Below are 20,066 nucleotides of genomic sequence, written 5' to 3'. Positions count from 1 at the left end.
AACCAATATCTAAAGAGTCACACAAAGGATCCTATTCTTTGTCAGTGGCCCAGACTAATTCACAGTAATGTCAAAATCCTGCTTAAACATACTGATTTTTACAACTCTTTAATCTTCAAATTCATTCAAGTAAATCTAATGGATTTGGTAAATCCTTACACAATGACACACGAATACAAACAGCTTATTTATATTATTTTTCCATTCTGCTTTTTTTGTTTAACTTTAGCAGCTCAGGAATATGTTAAAAATAACATAACTTCTAAATGTGTGTTAATTTAATTCTGCTGTACATGAAAACCAAACTTTTGAGACATTAGGAGAGGTATGAGATCTGGCTCTGAAACATATAAAATATGACTTTTCATATTTTTCTCTTTAACCAAGAATACTAACAGACATAAAATTAAATTAACCTACATGAATGCTATTTTGAAATATGTCTTTTATCTGAGAATGAAATGAAATGAGAATGAAAAATCATTCATTCATAGTTTTACAGGGAAAACTAAACAAATGTGAGAAAACCGAGTCTAGCATGACACATCATTTTACCAAGATGCTGAACCAACCAAAACAAAATCCACCAGTCAATGAAAGGTAAAAATAAACTCAATGTCTCAATCTGAGAAGTATAGACATTTTAAAAAATTAAATATCACAGCTCAGATTAATGAGAAATCATCTTTTTTTTTTTTTACCTCCTCTGCCCAAACCAATTGATCTGTGTATCAGGAAAGCTCTCAAGTTTGATTTAGCTTTTTATGTAAGAGTTAACAAAAGAACTCTATACTTGAGACTATCCCAAATTCAAAAACTATTAACTTGTAATTATGCACATATTAGTTCCTTTATTCCAATTGTTATGTCATCATAAAATACTTTTACTTTCTCACAGACGAAACAACCAACACTAAAAGCTTTTATTTCGTAAATGATTTCCTGGAAGAAAACTGGGAAAAGGTGTTTCATCACGTTGTCTAATCTTAGTTGAATGAATCTTCATCTTTATACCAAAAAAGGCAGTTCATAAGGCTTTTCTAGACATCAATAATTTTTTTAAAAAAATGTTTTAAGGCAAAGGTTAAAATAACAATGCAGCTTTATGTTATTGCTCAAACTGGTATAAAAGTATGTGAACCTATCATAAAAAGGTAATTTCTAATGAAAATGCTTATTATTTCAAATTGAAGCAATGTAGAACTATGAATGGGATAATTTCCCAGTAAGATTCTTCTACGACCCATCATTTTATGGTTTAAAAGTTTAATACTTTCTTGTTAGAATGTAGGTATTAATGCTGCTTGTCGGAATTTAAGCTATATTATCTGATTTTTAAGCTTCTAACAACTAAAGTATTCTCCTTTTTTGGAGGGAGGATTCAACAGTTTTTGCATATGACATATAGGAATTCTCTAAATGTTCCTAATGAAAACAATTTTCTCATCTGAGAAGGAAAGACTATCTATTATTTCCTCAAAATTTACTCTTCCTTTTGGTCCAATTTTCCATTTTCACCTCCCCAATTTTATTTAGATCAACACTAGTTCCTCGATCACTTAAAAGCGATCTGGCCCTAAGAAATTTAATCTGCAGTAAATAAAAAAATAGCCATAATGTAGGATAATGAGATCTAGTTGTAGATTCCCAAAGCAAAGCTCTAGAACAAAACTTTTTGACCTTGATAGTTGTAACAAAAATAGAATTTTGTCATTTTGGGCTCTGCAGCACAGATACTACTAATTGGGAAGCAAAGACAAGGGGAAAGGCTTAAGTAGCTACTGATTATAAAACTTAATGTTATTTTAATGGCTCTTCAAAATGTTTGCTAAACATTATTAAATTATATTTATAAACAGCAGAACACTAAAGAATGTAACTTGCAATGCTTTCATTGACAAGTGACTCTAATTTCCAGTAGCATCATTATGGAAATTCCTTTTCCCTAATGATATGCAAAACATTATGGTAACAAATGATCAGAGAATAAGTGAAGGGGAATAATGAAAGGATACTCAGCCTTTACTGCATGTTTTCTAACTTCAACACAGTGTACAATTTTTTGTAGTAACATCATAAAAATTCAACTTTTAATACATTGTCCCCATTTTTCTTTGGGTATTTTCCTTAGTGATACAAAATAGGGACAATTAACCTTGGGGAGAGTCTCCCCCTTTCCTCCCATCTTCATTAATTATTTCCTCTTATTCAGGAAAAGAGTACAATCATTTTACATGCAGCTTTCAATTTTCCTTTGTTCTTCCACAGATGATCTTGTCCTGTTTTCATAACATTCGGTCTATTGTTTCTTTACTATAGATCGTATGACAAAACTAGGAAAGTAGGCAAAAAACATAAAAGTACCTCCATCAATTCTCTAATAAAATTGGAACATTTTGACAATTTACACGTTGGCAAATGTAGTACTGATCAAGCTAGAAAAAGTGGTTCCCACAATGAATCCCCAATTTCTCAAAGACTCACTAGGTTAAAAGAGTTAAGTCAACAATTCTAGACTTGCATCCTGACCCTCCTGGAAGACTATGCATAGATTTGTCAAGAATATCATTATAACCTCCCCTTTAAACTGTATTTCTGTGGACCCTTAGAGTGGGAACAATTTCTATTTTCATAACATTATGAAATCCCATACTAAAATATTTGTTGATAAATTTTCATTCAAACCAACTTTTTTTCCCTCCTTAAAGGAAAACCAAAAGCATCCGTATTAGGATGTCTTCTATGAATGCTTAATAACTTTTGACCTTAAATCAGGGATTCTTAAACTGGCATCTGTAAATCTATTTTTAAAAAATATTTTCATACATGTATTTCACTGTAATTGATTTTTTTAATCTATGTATTTTATTTCAGGCATTTAAAAACATTATTGTGGGGAGTCCACAGGCTTCACCAGACTGCCAAAGGGGTTCATGATGCAAAAAAAGTTTAAGAACCATTGCATGAGATTTTGTACAAAACCTATTATAGAAATCTAGACATTTCAAATAAAATAATCCAGGAAAAATGGAGGTGATGCGTTGACCTTAAGAATTAGTTCAGACAAATTTGGCTCTTCAGTCTATAGCATAAGCCCCATAGATCCCCAACATGGCATATTTATTATAACAGTTAAATTAATCAGCAAATATGGAGGCAGTTCTCAAGTGGAAACAATTTTTAAAAATTGAGGTTAGAATTCCCACAGAAACCATGTAGGATCTACCATATAAATGATCTTAAGGCTGTATCATAGATCTGTAACATTAAAAAAAATCAAAGCCCATGTGTACTGTAAAACCACTTGTCTTTCTTGCTTTTGCCTCCAATCCTCAAATAATTACAATATGCTGCTTTCCAAATGAAGGAAAATGGAGTGCAGTCTAGGATTCACTAAGCTATATAAGTGGAATTCTAGTCCACTCTTTCTCTTAATAGTATACCAAGCCTATAATACACCCATAATGATTAACAGTCATAAAAAACTTTGCTTAATATTATCCAGAAAATTTTTGAAAGTATAACATCTTATAGTATATTTTTCTGACCTCATAAGCATTGAGTTATTTTATTAAGAACATATATTTGATGACACCATCAAAGTGGAAAATCCAGTACCAAAATTTTTAAACCAGTATTTAATGGACTGTATATCATGTTTAGTTTTTTTATACGTGATACGTCAAAATAGCTAATTTTTTCTCTGAAATGTTGTCTCAGACATTTACAGTTTAATGTCCCTCTCAAAATACTGACATTGGTCTATGAATCTGTGGCTATACAATTTGAAAATCTGCTTTCTGATTTGAATCCAAAAGAAAATGCTGAATTTAACATCACAAACCTTAAATTATTATGAAATTATTTTGTGAACTTCAAAATCCTAGAGAAACATGAACTATTTTGATGATTAAATTAAGAGTAAAGCAGAATGTGTAAGACCTTAAATCTTCATACTGTATACTCACATAAGCATTTTTGCTTTTCAGCCAAACATCAGGAAATTATAAAATACAAATGTTAATATATTTAATCCAAAACTAATTTTCTAGTGATTTTACTATATGGGTCTATATTTTCTAAGTGTGAACATAAAAAGGTGTTCAACTTAAGTCATTCAAAATTTTTTTTTTGGTCTATTATCATTCTACTGTGATGAAAAGAGGGGCATATAGCTGAGTAATTCACTGTTTCTTAGTGAACAAACTTAAGGTTTCTAAATTTTTATTCTGAGCAGAACACATCAGCTATAACTTTCTTACCAATATTTTTCTGAAAATATATGCAATTTCAGTTTTTAAAAAAACATTAGCAACAATTCCTGTTTTGTCAAGTTGAGAAAGCCAATGACTACATTTTGACAAGTTAAGTTTGAGTTTCCCAGGTCATCAATGGAAATGCTTCTTCTTAGGCCATGAATTCTTTTTCTCTCTTAATGAAAGTATGAAGAGACAACAACAATTTGTCTGATATAGCACTGTGATTTCTAACATGCATCAAAAATCCTATTGTAAAAGATCCTTAGAAATTTTGGCTGAAATAAGTTACTGCAAATGACAGTAGCTGATTTTGAAACCACAACATCTCTACCATTTATTATTATTTCACAAAAAATACCCAGAAGTGATCAGATCATATTTATAGGTAATTGTTTGCCAAGTGTCATTTTTTCCCCTAAAAACAAAACCGTTTTTGAGTTATACAAGTGTCAAAAAGCAACTTGGAACCAGTAATTATTATTATTATTATTATTATTATTATTATTACGGTTACTTTTTAAACCAACCCCTAAACAAAACAGTTGTATAACTTAAAACCGAACCAACAATTTTGGATGAAAATTGGTATTCATTCCCTATTCCAAAATACAAACCAAAAACCAAATGATTCCTGAGCCAATGTTTTGTGTTAGCTAAATTTTGGCTTGGGGAAAAATATTAAGTGCCAAGATATAGACAGACCACCTAAGGATTTATCATGGAAATGCTGACAACCTTAAACTATAGCAATGCAAATGTGTCCCTATAAACACTGTATTTTTTATTATTATTAAAAGTGGTAGTGTTTACATTTGCAGGTATCTTACATTTCAGCATCATGAACACTGAATAGAATGAGTAAACTCTTGTCTGTAAGGTCAAAGATTCCCAAATGGGTGACTGAGACAGAAAGGTAAAGGTCTTTGAAATTAAAAATAAATAAATAGAAAAGAAAACAAGGCTAAGACTAAGAAGATATGGGGAAAGTGTTAGATTGGAATGGTTCAAATGTGGTATTAGCAAATTGATGGCCACAAAATTTGTTACAGAAATCCCCCACCAAGTTGCTAATGAATAAGCTTTAAAGATTCAACTTTTTTTTTTGGTGGGGGGGGGAAGACAATAGAAAAGTTACTTTTAAAAGGCTTGTGTTACTAGGCCAACAAACTGCATGACTGATAAAAAAAAACTAATGGTATACAATCATACAATCCATACCTTTTGTTGGGAAAATATGCCTTTCTTCACACAAAATGTGGGGGGGGAACATTTTGTAAATATTGTATTATTTAGCATTAAGATTTGCTTACAAAGGTTTCTCTCTTTTTTTTTTCAAATCTCAAATGTTATGAGTATTTCTTTATGATAGGTACTCTCCTTAACCATTTGGGAAATGATTCATAAAGTCTTTCAGTTTATCTTTCCTCATATTTCATGATTAGCCATAGACATGATTAACTTTGTTGCCTTTTCAGAAGTTTGAATATACCCTTAACACTTTGTATACCCTTAACACTTAATTAAAGTTTTAAAAAGTTTGGCACTATGATTCAAAGTTTTTGGCTGTGGTAACAAAAATTAAGGCTTATTTTTTAATTTTCCTCTAAGGTCCCACTTTTGCCTATTAAGTTTCCCTAATTCTTAAAAACTACAGGCACTGGATACATTCTTTAGTGCACAGCAATACTGTACATCAAGATCTTCTGTCACTTTAGAGGTTCATGCAGCAGCTTTTCCTTGAACTTATAAACTACACAAACAACTTTTCAAAGCACATTAGCTATCACACGCATAGAATTGGGGCAATTTTCCACAAGTATTTATCTTTGCCCTGAAGATTTCCAAGACTCACTACTTGGGTAAAAGAAGTCAAGACAAACATTACCAAATCCAGAATCTCCACAATCATGGAACTGGACTGGGACAGAAGTTTAAAACAAAAGCAACAAAAACCATACCACATGGTGACAATTCTTAAACAACAGGCTTCTGAAAACCAGTATTTGGCACCTGTTGCAAATCTATTCATATAAACATTGATTGCAACCAAATTTTCATGTAACCTGAATTTCTTCCCCAAAGCAACTATTGGTGAAAAAGCTAGTATCACTAAAGAGGCAAGTTTTAAATTCACTTCATTAAAATTCAGATTGGTTTGGGTTTGTTGGGTTTTTTTAAGTAATATAGGCTAACACTGTTCTAAATCTGATATTACAACTGTAATTCTTGACTGTACAGATTGTACATGAAGGTTTAGACACGTGAAAAAGTAACACTCACAGAGACATAAAACACCTAGGTATAAAATATAAAGCAGTGTAGTAGTTACTAAAATTACATGCTTTCTTATTGCTACAGTGATTTTTGCTCTTTTTTCTTTTTACTGTACCACATGTTGTTCTAAGCATATAATTTGCATAAATTATTCAAGTTTAAGAAAAATCCACACATCTTTTCACTTTTAAGCTACTTATATAGTTAATATAAAAACAAACATTTCTAAGGTATCTCTTTATTAAAAGAGAAATAAAAATGTCATTTGCAACTGGAATTCAGTGGCCAAATACAAGGGCTGTGTACACCTTGTCACTTTTTATAGTATTTTGCCCACTCGATCTAGTGGAGGTTGGTGGGGATTCTGCCCAGTCTACAGAGGGTCACCATACCTGCACAATGTCTATGTGTTTTTTTCTTTTTTTTTTTTGTTTTTGCAAAAAGGACTATGAATGACCAAAGACTAACATTTATAATTTGTAGCAAAATTTGGTTTATGTAGAAACAAGCCATGTTTTGCATTTGGATAGAGATTTAAATGAGTTAAAGCTAAAATTAAAAAGCATGATGCTGCGACATCTGGTCACTTGTTGAAGACCTCACTTTTAAAGTGGTTAAGTTTGCACAATTTGTACTTTTTTAAAACTAAACAGTATTTTTCCTTCTTTTATAAACCAGAAAAACTAAACTACAGATAAATTTCCCTACCATGAGCTAATGCTGCAGATAGGGTTGACAAAGCTGTACAGCGCAATCAAACATACTTACATCTTAGCTCATTTTTCAGGTACAGCCATAATCAAGGCACAAAGATCTTCTACAAGTTATTTTTTTTTCAGTAAAGTTGTACAAAATAATACATTTTACAGTCTGTACAAGAATAATAATCCAGCAGTAAAATAAAAAAAAAAACGAGGGGAGGAGAGGAAAGGAGGAGAAAGAAGAAGGGGAGAAAAAAACCTGTGAGGACAACTGTCCAGTTAATGATTTTTATATATAGAAGACAGGATCATCAGTGGACAAACCGAAAACAGTGTGTGGTGAGCTCTCTGCAATCACAGGTGGTATGCAGTTCAAATAATAATGTCCGAGGTTGTCCTAAGACCACCAAAGCTGGATTTAAAAATACCCTTTTGAAAGGTAGCAGTAAGTTTTTGCACTAGGTCTGCTGTAGAATTGTCAGTATTTCCGTTCAAAGCCACATTACAGTCAAAGAGAACCAAACTTGGGTGTCTTTCTTCAAACTTGGTCTGTAACTTGGCACCTTCTCTCATCTGATGCAGTGAATGGATAAAAAGTTGAAATCATGGGTAATATGAGTTTGCCCATAATGGTGTTACATTACAAATATTTCTCTCTCCATATGTGTATGCACATTTATGTATGTATGTATGTATGTATGTATGTATGTATGTATGTATGTATGTATGTATGTATGTGTATTTTAACTTTTATTATTCCCCAATCCTTTATAGTGCTTCACACATTCAGGGCTTTATTTGTTATTTGATTCTGTTGCCAGTAATAATGTTAGGGAACCCAGGTGAAAATAGCCTATTTGGTTGGCCATTTAAAAACTGTCCAAGGGAAACAGAAGCAAGCTAAAAGTCTGCTATTGTCCAGCAAGGAAAAAAGGCGAGGGTGCAAATTGGAGGGTGACTGCATCAATTCTCTTCTACCCTATGTGGGCAAATATTTGTTTTGTGTTTTGTTTTGTTTTAACACGAGCATTAAGGAGTCCAAAACACAAGGAAAAGTGCTCTCCATCACAATAACTCATATTGACGAAGGTGCATCCGTTGAATAATGTCCCGACAGTCATTGAAAACCCTTCTGATGTTTTCTGTATCCACTGCACATGTAAAGTGGGGGTAGCAGTAGTGCCGTCCATCTCCACTTGCTGTACTGATTCTCTGGAGGAGTAAACAAGATTATATTAGGATAAGCAAATACATTAAACTTCCATGACTTTATGCAGCAATGAAAATGCTTGAGCAATAAAAACTTTGATATTTCTGATAGCTTCCATTGGGGACAGCACAAAAAACAGTGAATTCTAAACCTCTAAGAATAAATCAAGAGAAAAATCAATGCATGATATTACATGATAACGTAGGGATATATATAGTCAATGTTATATACAGCCAACTGTATATGAACACACACACGCACAAGATGGCTTCTCTTCTAGCCTATCAGTTAACATGCTTTTGGGCTGTTTGCTCCTAAGTTCAATCAGTACACAAATAGAAAATACAAACTAATTTTAATAATAGCCTATAAGAAACTGAATTAGATAGGCAAATCTGCTGCAGGTTGAAGGGAGTGGAAATCACATGATATATTTATGGAAGAACACAGACAACAATTTGCACAGGATGAGAAATCTTGACCAAATTGTGATTTGCAATAGCAGAGGAAGAGTCCAAATAAATGAGATCACCAATTCTTTGAAGTACAGAAATAAGTTTAGCATATTTGTGAAGCAAGCAGATATAAGTTTAGGAGTAGTCACTGTTTTCAAATATCTGGCAATTTCTCCCCTTGGTGATTACTGATAATTAAGAATGGGTTTTACTTGTTATGTTCCCTTGCCCCTTTAGTGGTGAGGACTTGATAAAACTTTTTACCTCAGATACTATTTCTAGAAATGTAAATCATGCCACTCAAAAAATTTGTTATGCTAATTCCCACTGTAAAACCAAGAAAAATTTTCACTACAAATTTGTATTGCATTCTTTGTAAACAAAAAACCTCAACTCCAAACAAACCCATTCACATTCAACAGCAGTTGAGTAGATGCATAATTGCCCTAAGAAACAACAGTCTAATTAAATAATATATAGGGCAAACATTTTCTTTACTAGAAGTACTAATAATTGTTAATGATCATGGTCACTTAGCTGTATATACTTTATTCAGCTGTTAATAAAACATAAACTACTAAGACCACATTACATATTAATAAAATATAACTAAAGACTGGAGTAGTGATTTCTCAAAGACAAAATTTTGTTATGAAATTTAAATTGCATAAATGAAAATGATACCATACTTACAAGAAATTCATCCCTAATAAAATACTTGGCCCTTGTAACTCTGGGATCCTCACCAGGCTCAGGTGTTGCTAATTGAAAGGAGAAAAAATTCTTGTCAAATCATATAATAGTAACGCAACAGTTTCAATGCATTTGTTGTCTTAAAGTTCATAAATCTATCACAGACCACAAATTATATACATCATTTCTTCTAAAATGAAGAGAAAAATTCACAGAAAATAAAATGTTTAGGCATGGCCACAAGGTAATTTTCCCATAATATAATATGGCCAAGTTAATTTTGTATTTCTAATGGGAACTACCTATTTATTTTCTTAACATTTTCATTATTTTATCTGCAATAAATATGTGACATATTATACAGCAGGTTGGTGACTTGTTAGAGAGACAGCATGGTGCAGTGGATAGAGAGCTGTCCTTAGAGACAGGATGACCTGGGTTCAAGTTTTACATCTGATATATGTGTGACCATGAATAAATTACTTAACCTCTAGGTGACCCAGCAACAATTTATGACTCTAAATTACAGACTTAATGTTGATCTATATTGGCAAAGGGAAATTACATACTGAGTTTCCTATACTGAAGAAATCATAAGTCCATACTCCCTCTCTCCCCTGCTAGCTGTGATCAGGTTGATTTGTAATGTTACCACTTCAAGAATTATAGGAGCCTTCAGAAGTCCAACAAAATGTGGCAATAATCTGTACACTGCAACAGTAAGATGGTAACATAATATATTCTTTACATCTAACTGAATAGTGTTTTGTGACATTTCACAAACATATAAAATAATTTTGGTAAGAATTTAATTAAGATTTCCAATATGAATACTTAAAAATCAGAGTCATAATAAGAAACATATAATTTTAGGATACATATGACTGGCCAAACTGACAGCCTTCTAATAGCTAATATCAACTTCAGGAAGAAAACCTTACCATCATCTGGTGTAGTGTAGCGAGCAAATTCTGGAAAGTAGTCCTCAATTTTAGATTTCCCTGCCAAAACTTTCTCTGCTAATAAATCCTGTTTATTCAGGAATAGAATTACTGAAATGGTCCGTAGCCACCTACCAAAAATTGAAGCCCAAAAAATTGTTAGATAGCTGGCAGGTATTAATAAAATAATAAAATGTATTTATTCAAATCATATACTCATTTGAACAGAGCTGAAATATTTTATAGTATGTATCCTCAACTTCACTGCAAGGGATATTCTCTTAATCTTTTTTTTTAAAAGAAATTAATTATATTTTGTCAGATTTATACTCTATTATCCTCCAGGTCAGGGTTTTTTAAAAAAAATTTGGGGTGCTGTATTTCAATATAATTGGTTTCCTTTGTAACACTATGCATTTTATTTTATTCATTTAAAAATATTCTTCTGGGAAGGAGTCCATAGGTATCACCAGACTGCCAAAGGGATCCATGACACACACACAAAAGATTAAAAACCCCTGCTCTGGAATATCTGATGGTTAAATGAAATGACTATTAACAAAATGAGAGCTGAGCAAACTATACCAAAACCAGAAGTACCATACTTTATACAATTTATCTAAATGTTGCAGTGAGACATTGGGTGATATGAGTATAGTTCAGTTCATGGACCTGTTGTTCCAGATGCTCTTGAAGAGATTTAGTGCTTCTTGAAGCCGATTGGTCTGATTGTCCTCTCGTATAACCATGTTGTAGCTACTGCTGGCCACCACAAATATTATAGCAGTCACATCTAGATAAGGAGAAATACAGGAATTATTATTACTCCAATATACAGACTCTCAGGAAAGCTTAAATTCTGAGTGCCAATCAGGAGGGAGATGGGCTGAATTTGAAAATACTTCATGGTCTCTTATGTATAAGAATCAAAAGAGAATTTAAAAAAACTTATGGAAATAGAAAGTGATGGAAGAATGGAACAGAAATAGAAGTGAACTACAAAGAAAGCTGGAATAAGTAGCTAAAAGCAAGCAAGAAAAAAAGGGATATAAAGAAAACCAAAAAAAGTTTTTCAAGGGAGAAAAAGAGAATGGAACAAAATCACTATTTGAAATCATTATTCAGGAAAAGATACTCTGGGGAACATAACCATGTGGCGTTTCATGTTGGATGCACTGAGGGGGAGTGGGTGTGAAGAGCAATACCAGTGACTGTCCAGAAACACATTTATGACCCCAGAAGCTGCATTTCTGTGGAATAATCCTTAGAATGCTTTTTTTTAGTGGTATATAGGGTTATACAAAGAATATCATGAAGCAAGACAAACGGAGAAAAATAATGAGAGGGTAAATGCATTCATCATTAAACATGACTAACGTAGAGGAGTAATCATTAGCTACTCCTACTCATTACTATAACTGTAAAGGGGCCACTGTGTCTTTCCAGGAAGGATTTCTCTTGTAGACACGTTGTAAAAATCTTCAATGGCAAGTTTTATGTGATTAAGACACATGATTTCATGTATAATCCTCTTTTTCTGTTCCACTTTCTATATAGAAATGTTTATTTGCAGGGGTATTTGTGGAATTCAAAATAAAAAAAAAATCTTCACTGGCTTTCCACTGATTACCAAAGATTTCATCTCTTAACTACTAAAAATTTTTTTTTCTAAATTATTTATCATGGCATTTAAAAAGAACCCTATGATCTGACATCAACTTACTTTTCCAACTTTATCTCCTACTATTCTATATCATGTGGCCTACATTCTAGCCAAATTAAACATGACATACCTCAGTCATGCTGGGCTCTTTCTCATTTTTGTGCTATGACTTACTGCCTTTGCCTTGAAGTCCTTCCATCTCTGCCTACTGAGATCCTAATCATGTTTGAAGGACCAAGCCAAAATGTTACCTCCTCTATGAACCCTTTGATGACATCTTCACAGTTTGAAAGCAATCTATCCTTCTTCTAAACTCCTATAACTTTATTGTATCTCCACTTATGAGATTTATTACATTTTACCTTGAATGTTGTACTTATATATCAAATTCTCCTACTAGAATATGCTCTATGAAAGTATCTTTCTTTGTGCCTAGTGTAGTGCCTTGAGTAGGCACTCAAGAAATGAATAGTCTTTTGTTGTGAAACTATTCTAGGAGCTCACTGATCATCTAATTTCGGTGGGACTAGACATGCATTTGGTAACATGGAAGATGAGATTTTGTTGAACGTAGTAAAATTTCAAACTCCTTCATAATAAGTTCTTCTTTCATGTTTAATAATGGTAGACAAGAAATGTTACTGAGTAATTTCACAGTCATGTTAAGCCTTTAAATATACTTATTCCTCTAAAAAAGTTTAAAAATTATTTCCATTTTACCATAAAACTGATTACATCATTTCCATAAACCATATCATTATCCTATCCTCCTGAAATGTATACACTTTTGGCACGGAATGTGACAACTGTTTTAACAACTGTCTCCAAACAAAAACATTAAATGACAATGCAGATCAGGCAGGGAACAAAGATCAGTTGTATTATAGAAGTAACTTTTAAACAAGCGTGAAATCACAGTGAAATAGCATTATAGCTCAAAAGAGATAATCATGTGAGAAAATCCATATACCAGAGGGGAGAAAGATGATATAAGCATTTAGGTGAGGTTCAGTGGAGGGAGAAATGGAAGTGCTATTGTGGGAGAATAATACTATCTATGGTCTACATGGCCAAAACCATATAGTTAATGAGCTCTGGAAACAGATTACAAGTGTGGCAAAAGATATAATGGTGATGGGGCACTCCAACTATTCAGACATCAGCCAGGGCAAATGAACCCATTACTGTATAGTTTGTGAGAGATCATGTATTGTGTACTATGAGACTATGAGACAAGATTTGAGTGTTCAGAAAAAGCTAAGATCTCAACCTAAAATTCTAGAGGGAAATCTCAAAAGAGATGGGATGCTCTCAAAAACAAGATTCTGATTATACAAACATAAATTAATATGATGAATAAAAGAGGATGCGATGCTGTCTGAGACAATAACAGAGGGATGATATAACAAAAGGAAAAGAGACATAGAGAACTTACAAACCAACTTGTATTATGTTCTCAAAATGGAAACAAGGGCAACTAACCTCAGTTGATAATTAATACAAAAGTGTTGCTAGCCTATAAGAATACTTTCAGGTACATGAAGTTTGGGAAGAAACTGAGGTTTAGTGATGAACAAGGTAAACAAAACAAGCTTTTTGTTGTTGTTGTTGGGGCAAGACAATGTGGAGATAAAATAATAGGTTCCCCCCCAACCGTGGGTTCCCACTCCTGCCCAGGCCAAGTGGGACGACGATAATGAGAAAGCAGGACTACACAATTTTACTTTGTTTCTATTTTTCTTCCAAGGAGAATGATCTGCAGACTAGGAAAGATAGAAGTGAAATGTTTAATAGGGAGTTGAAACCCAAGAAAATTAAAGAAATTCTAAGAGAACACACCTAGTTGTCATAAAATAATTCAAGTCTCCAGGCTCTGGATAAATAATGTCTTGTAACAGTAGTGTCAAATTAAAATAGAAAACAGGGGTCACTAAAGTACACATAAGGGTCTTTGTGACCTGAATGCTGACTAAGAAAACCATATATTAATATTATCTATGTTTTGTTGTATTTTAATTTATTTTGTTAAATATTTTCTAATTATATTTCATTCCGGTTTAGGCTGCAATCAGGAGTGTTGTGGGCTACTTGTGGCCTGTGGGCTACATGTTTGTCACCTCTGTCCTAAAGCACTACAATAATTGGCTTATAATTTGGCTGACCTGCTATCAGTAATCCTTGAAAAGGAGATGTGCTACATGAGTGGAGACAGACAAATGTAATTCCAATTTTCAAAAAGTAGAAGGTAGATTCTTCAAACTATAGACAAGTGACCATGGCTTCACATCCTGGCAAAAGTCTAGAGTTCAGTATTATTAATGAGTTGGTTTATAGGCATTTAAAGGAAATGGTGATCATTGAGAGCTAGCATGGGTTCTTCATGAACAGGATATGTTGAGACTGACCTAATTTCACATTGCGACCAGGTAACTAGTAGGGTAAATTAAGGGGATGCTGTAGCCATGGTCTATACCTAATTTTATCAAGGCCTTTGACAAATGCTCTTGTGATATCCTTGTGGTATCAGTCAGATAATATTATAGTTAGGTGGATTCAGAAATCTTTGAATAACAGGACACAGGGAATAGTGATTTAGTTCAGTATTAATGATGAGCCTGGAAGTACATCAGGAATTTGCCTGTGGCCCTGTACTGTTCAAGATTTTTATCAGTGACTCAGGTTAAGTCACAGATGCCATACTTATCAGATTTGTAAATGACAAGAAGAATGGTGGAACAGTTCACACATTGTATGACAGTGTGGATCAAAAATTTTTTTGTTAAGCTAGAAAGAACAATGACCTATGTCTCATAGGGACAAATATAAGTTTCTATGCCTAGGTATAAAAAACAAAACCAACTCTGTAGATATAGGACAGGGAAGAATAAAGCTCAACAATATTTAGCATGGAAACATCTGGGAATGCAAGCTCATTCTAAATTTACAGTGTGATTTGTATGTTGTTTTTCACTTGTGTCCCATTCTTTGTGACCCCTATTTGTTTTTGGTTGGTTTTTTTTTTTGCAAAGATACAGGAGTGGTTTGCCATTTCCTTCAGTTCATTTTACAGATGAGGAAACTGAGGCAACAGGGTTAATTAAGTGACTTGCCCAGAGACATACAGTTAGTAATTTGTCCGAGGCTGGATTTGAACTCAGGTCTTCTTGATTCCAGTCCTGGTGCTCTAGATATTCACCACCTAGCTGCCTTACAGTGTGATAGGGCAGCCAAAAAAGCTAATGTGGTCTTACACTGCATTAACATATTTGTAGCATTCATAACGAGGGAGGATAGAATCCTACCCATCTACTGAGCCTTAGTCAGTAAACTGTAATCCTAAATTCAATTCTGTACTTTACATTTTAGGAAGGATATTGATAAGCTACAATGAATTCCAAAGAAGGCAAATAGGATGATAAAGACCGTGAAACTATATCATATGAGAACTAACTGAAGGCTTTGGGAGAATAGGATAATGATCTTTAAACATTCAAATGTCCATATAATGTGGAATTCAATTCATACATTCATTATGCATTTACCAGGTGTTAGGCATGGTGCTAAGTGCTGGAGGAAACACTTATTTTGCTTGGAACTGGGGGGGCAGAACTTGGAAAAAATGTGTAGAAATTACAGAGAAGTATGTCCTTGAGCCAAAAGCCACTTAATTAAATTGTTCCAAAGTGGAATGTGCTGCCCAGGAAGGTAATAAGTACCCAAGTACTGGAGGTCTTTATGAAGAGGCTGAACATTTTGTTGGGTATGTTGTAGAGAAGATTCCTGTTCCATTATGGGTTATACTAGATGACCTCTGAGGTCTCTTCTACTCTTCTCAAATAATCTATATAGCATGACTGAATGATTAAAAAAAATGTTCTCTTTATTACCTCAACTGACCAAGTTGCCATTAATTTAAAAAACAAACTCCAAAAGCCTTAGAATAGTTGCCTTTCTGGAACATTAAATCAGTATTCTAATATCTCTGTAAATGACTTTCTGGAGAAAAAAAATGTCAACTTCAACTCCATAATGCCCAGTGCTGTCATTAGAGCTCAGTTCCTTGAAAGCTCATCTTTGCCACTAAGTCTATGAGATCATTAAATACAGATGAGGTCAACCTTTTTTCAAAGTATATCTAGACAAATGCTGAGTTAATCTAACATGGCTAGAATGCTGAGTAGCAGGGAATATAATTCCCTAAAATCTTTCAGGCTCTGATTACCTAAAACAGTGTTAAATCAGATAAGTCTTCCAAACTGCTTAACAGCAATACTTGCATTTTGTTTTGTTTGTTGATTTTAGGAAGAGCCAAACTGCCCTCAGACAAATGACTTCAAGAGTTTTTACATTTTTAATATATTTTTAAAAGAAAGTAGCAATTGAATTGGTAATATTCATTACACACGATGCTATATTCAAGATTTGACCAACTACCAAATACATTTTCCTTTTACCAAAAATTGGATCTTCAAAAATAAAACATTAAAAGCATAATAGGTTACATGACAGGGGAAAAATAACAAAAAAGAAGTCTATTTAAGCTATAAAAATTAAAGTAAAAGCTTATTTATTTGGTCATTTGGAATTAAAATAAATGTTAGTTATTCTTAAGAACATTAATTTCAAATCATACCATTAAAACACTGGATCCATTTTCTACGTTCATCTCGCTGTCCTCCGACATCAAACATGCTGGTGAAGAGAAATATCTAGTCACTTATGGGGGCTAACATATGAAAAATCACTAAAGCAACAAGAGGGGTGAAGTTTTTATACCTCATTCAAAGTGTTTAGAAAAATAACATTTTTTAATTTAAGTATGAGTTTGTCTTTCTTTTCCTCTCCAAAGCTAAAGAAATTTTAGTTCCTGAATGAGCTAGTATAATTTAGAACAATCTTGATCATAAAGTTAAATAAACAAAGAAACAAATAAATAATGGACTTGTTTATATCAAACAACGGCTCATCTACTTAACTGTTCTTGAAAGAAATTTCCAATCATATCATATTATATTCTTATTTGTCCTAAAACCAGGAAGACAATTCAAATAATTATTTCTAATGTAGAAATTAGTGTGTGTATCTGAAAGTTTCTAATATAATTATTTCCTATAAAAGCTCATCAATTACAATTTATGTAAATCAAGATGAATACTGTCAATGTCTGATCAGCATTCTACTCAGTGTAAATTAGAAGTAAGACAAATGTACTAGTAGCAGAATTTCAAGAGAATATAAGCACTCTAAGGACAAGGACTGTTTCATTTTTGTCTTTGTATCACTAGCACAGTGCCTGGTACATATTACGTACTTAACAGAGGCTTATTGACTGATACTAAAAGAAACTGAATCACTTATTACAATTTCATTTACCTAAGCAAACATGCAGAGATTTGAATATATGAATTATCAGAATCATTTTCATTTTTGTTGCAATGGAAATGATTGGAAGCAGTGTGGTAGAGTAGAAAGAGCTCTGATACTTGTGTGACTTTGGGCAATATAACCTCCTTGGTCATCTGTTTCCTCATCTGTAAAATGAGGTTGGATGAGACAGCCTCTGAGTTTTCTTCCAACACTAGGTCTATGATCCTGTGCTTAGAATTTTCATAGCAGGATTGCTAAGGTTATGACAAACAGTGAAGGCCATTTACACAAATAAAAAGAGAAACAATAGGAATGATCAGACTTAGAGTGTTAGACATCTTCTAGGCAAAGTAATATATAAATACATCTTTTGACAGAGTTAAAAGTGAAAGGAGGTAACTAGTATAAAGCGATTTAATTAATAAGCAATTGTTAAAGGAATCTATACACCTACTATGTGCTAGGTGCTGGGAATGCAAAGGCAAATAATGAAAATGGTTCCTGCCCTCAAGCAGCTTTCACGCCACTGACAGGTTAGTGAAATGATGGTTCTCACAAAGAAACTAAGACAGTCAGTATGACATGATTACTTTATAAAGGGGTAGGATTGTTTAATAAATATTTGTTGAATCAATGAATTTGTTGAGCCAAGGCAATATAAAGGATTATTTTTGAAGTAGGACATCTGAAAGTATATAACTGACTAAATTTATATTTTTATATAGTTTCGGCCTTTTCACAAAAAAGTGAGAAAAAGAAGCCTTAAACCTCATAATATTGCCAATGCCATCACAATGTCTAATAAGCATATTTTTCTTTTCTGTTTGGTAGCACTGATCAACGAACAATCACAGATTTTAGCTTAGGTAGAAAAACATTTCTATATTTTATAAGGAGCCATTTTTCAATTTATGTACCAAAAGGAAAAATTTTTGCTATTACTTATATTGATAACTCACATTTATGTAGTTCTTCAAGGTCTACAAAACATTTTCCTACAAGAACTCTGTGAAGCAGGGTGATAACAAAAATTCAAAGGCAACTCCCATAACCTTCTTTTACCAGAAATCTTTTTCTTTTCAGAAATCTTTTAAGAGCTTCATACTTCAGTTCTTGTAAGTAAAATACTGGAAAGGCAGGAAAGGATAAAGGGAGAAAACAAACTGTGACACTTTCACTTACTGAAAATTTACTTTATCCACTTGAAATTTGGTTTCAAAAATTCCTGATGTCAATACTCTGCATCTGAGGAGATCCTAAAAACAGAAAGGAAAGTCAGAACAATAAATATCATGATTACTTTAAATCTGATTACAAAGGAAAAGTATTGCTCATACGAAAGAATAAACAACTTATTTTTATATATGCAATAAAATGACTATGACAAAGTCAGAAAAAAGTATTAAATCATGGCAGAGGAGCCATAGTAATCAACACTGATGAAACAAATAGCAAAACTGAGCCCCTACTATAATTATTTACTAAAAGAGCAAGGCAGTTTGGTAAGAATGGTTAACAAATATCCCCATTTAGCTACTTCATTTTTTTTTTGGCTAGGCAATGGGGGTTAAGTGACTTGCCCAGGGTCACACAGCTAGTAAGTGTTATGTATGTGTCTGAGGCTGGATTTGAACTTTGGTCTTCCTGAATCCAGGGCCGGTGCTCTATCCACTGCGCCACCTAGCTGCCCCTATTTAGCAACTTCAACTATCCCTTAGTAGTTTGATCTAAATTACTGAGTTCAGGACAAATAATGAAGTTAGAAAAGCTGGAAATGTAGTTTATGACATTAAATCATTAATTTTAGGATAAAAATTATAATATTCAATTTAAGATTTATACAGATTTCCCTTCCCTTATGCACAATACATAGGTAAATTAACATTATTTATGTCTTCTCTTCATTCATAACAGAAAAAAATAAATCATTATACCATAGTAACTTATTAAAAAGAAAAGAAATAAAGTTGTGCATATAGTGTTAGCATCTTAGAACTTATTCTTATAGCTCACATTTTCTATCTCCTTCAGATTAGCTATATATGACATTTATAGATAGATACTTGCTACAAGTTTTATTTTTATGTATTAATGAATCATAATGATAAGTTGACATTATTTTCTGGACCAGACATGATGATTTTATTGATGTAGGGAAGTAAGGAAGTTTCCTTCCAAGTAAGAAAACACTCAATCAATGCAGACTGGGAAATGTTTTTGAGTTTAGTCTTAAAAGAATTGCGTGGGGCACTGAGAAGTTAAGTGACTTAACAGGGTCACACAGCCAAAGTATATCAGAAGCCGCACTTGGACTTAGGCCTTCCTGACTCCAGAGCTAGCTCTCTATCCACTATACCACACTGTCTCCAAACCTTTAATTAATGTTTAAAATAAATGTGTAGAGACTATAGCTTTAAATACTTTTTAAAGCAAGATGTAATTTGTATCTCAGAAATTTTTTTTAAAAAGTGCTTTCCAAATAAGAACTTTCAGTATATAATAA

The 20,066-nt window shown here is 32.9% G+C and overlaps 1 protein-coding gene across 2 annotated transcripts in view; it reads right to left on the bottom strand.

Moving 5' to 3' along the window:
• Positions 1–2,831: 2,831 nt before the first annotated feature.
• GNAS (GNAS complex locus) overlaps positions 2,832–20,066 on the bottom strand; it is a 289,283-nt gene continuing 272,048 nt past the window's right edge. The window contains exons 7-12 of one of the 2 annotated variants that reach the window (XM_078149881.1): positions 18,746–18,819; positions 16,830–16,888; positions 11,206–11,326; positions 10,534–10,664; positions 9,593–9,660; positions 2,832–8,446 (exon numbers count right to left, since the gene is read on the bottom strand). In XM_078149881.1, coding sequence (XP_078006007.1) covers positions 8,300–8,446; positions 9,593–9,660; positions 10,534–10,664; positions 11,206–11,326; positions 16,830–16,888; positions 18,746–18,819 — 600 coding nt within the window. In that variant the 3' untranslated portion in view covers positions 2,832–8,299. The remainder of the gene's footprint in view (positions 8,447–9,592; positions 9,661–10,533; positions 10,665–11,205; positions 11,327–16,829; positions 16,889–18,745; positions 18,820–20,066) is intronic. The other variant, XM_078149882.1, reaches the window with a different exon arrangement.

This window comes from Phascolarctos cinereus, unplaced genomic scaffold (assembly GCF_003287225.1).
Source record: "Phascolarctos cinereus isolate Bilbo 61053 unplaced genomic scaffold, phaCin_HiC Scaffold_2;HRSCAF=192, whole genome shotgun sequence".
Lineage (NCBI taxonomy): Eukaryota > Metazoa > Chordata > Mammalia > Diprotodontia > Phascolarctidae > Phascolarctos > Phascolarctos cinereus.
Note: the sequence above shows the minus strand (reverse complement) of the source record. Positions and strands in the feature narration are given on the sequence as shown.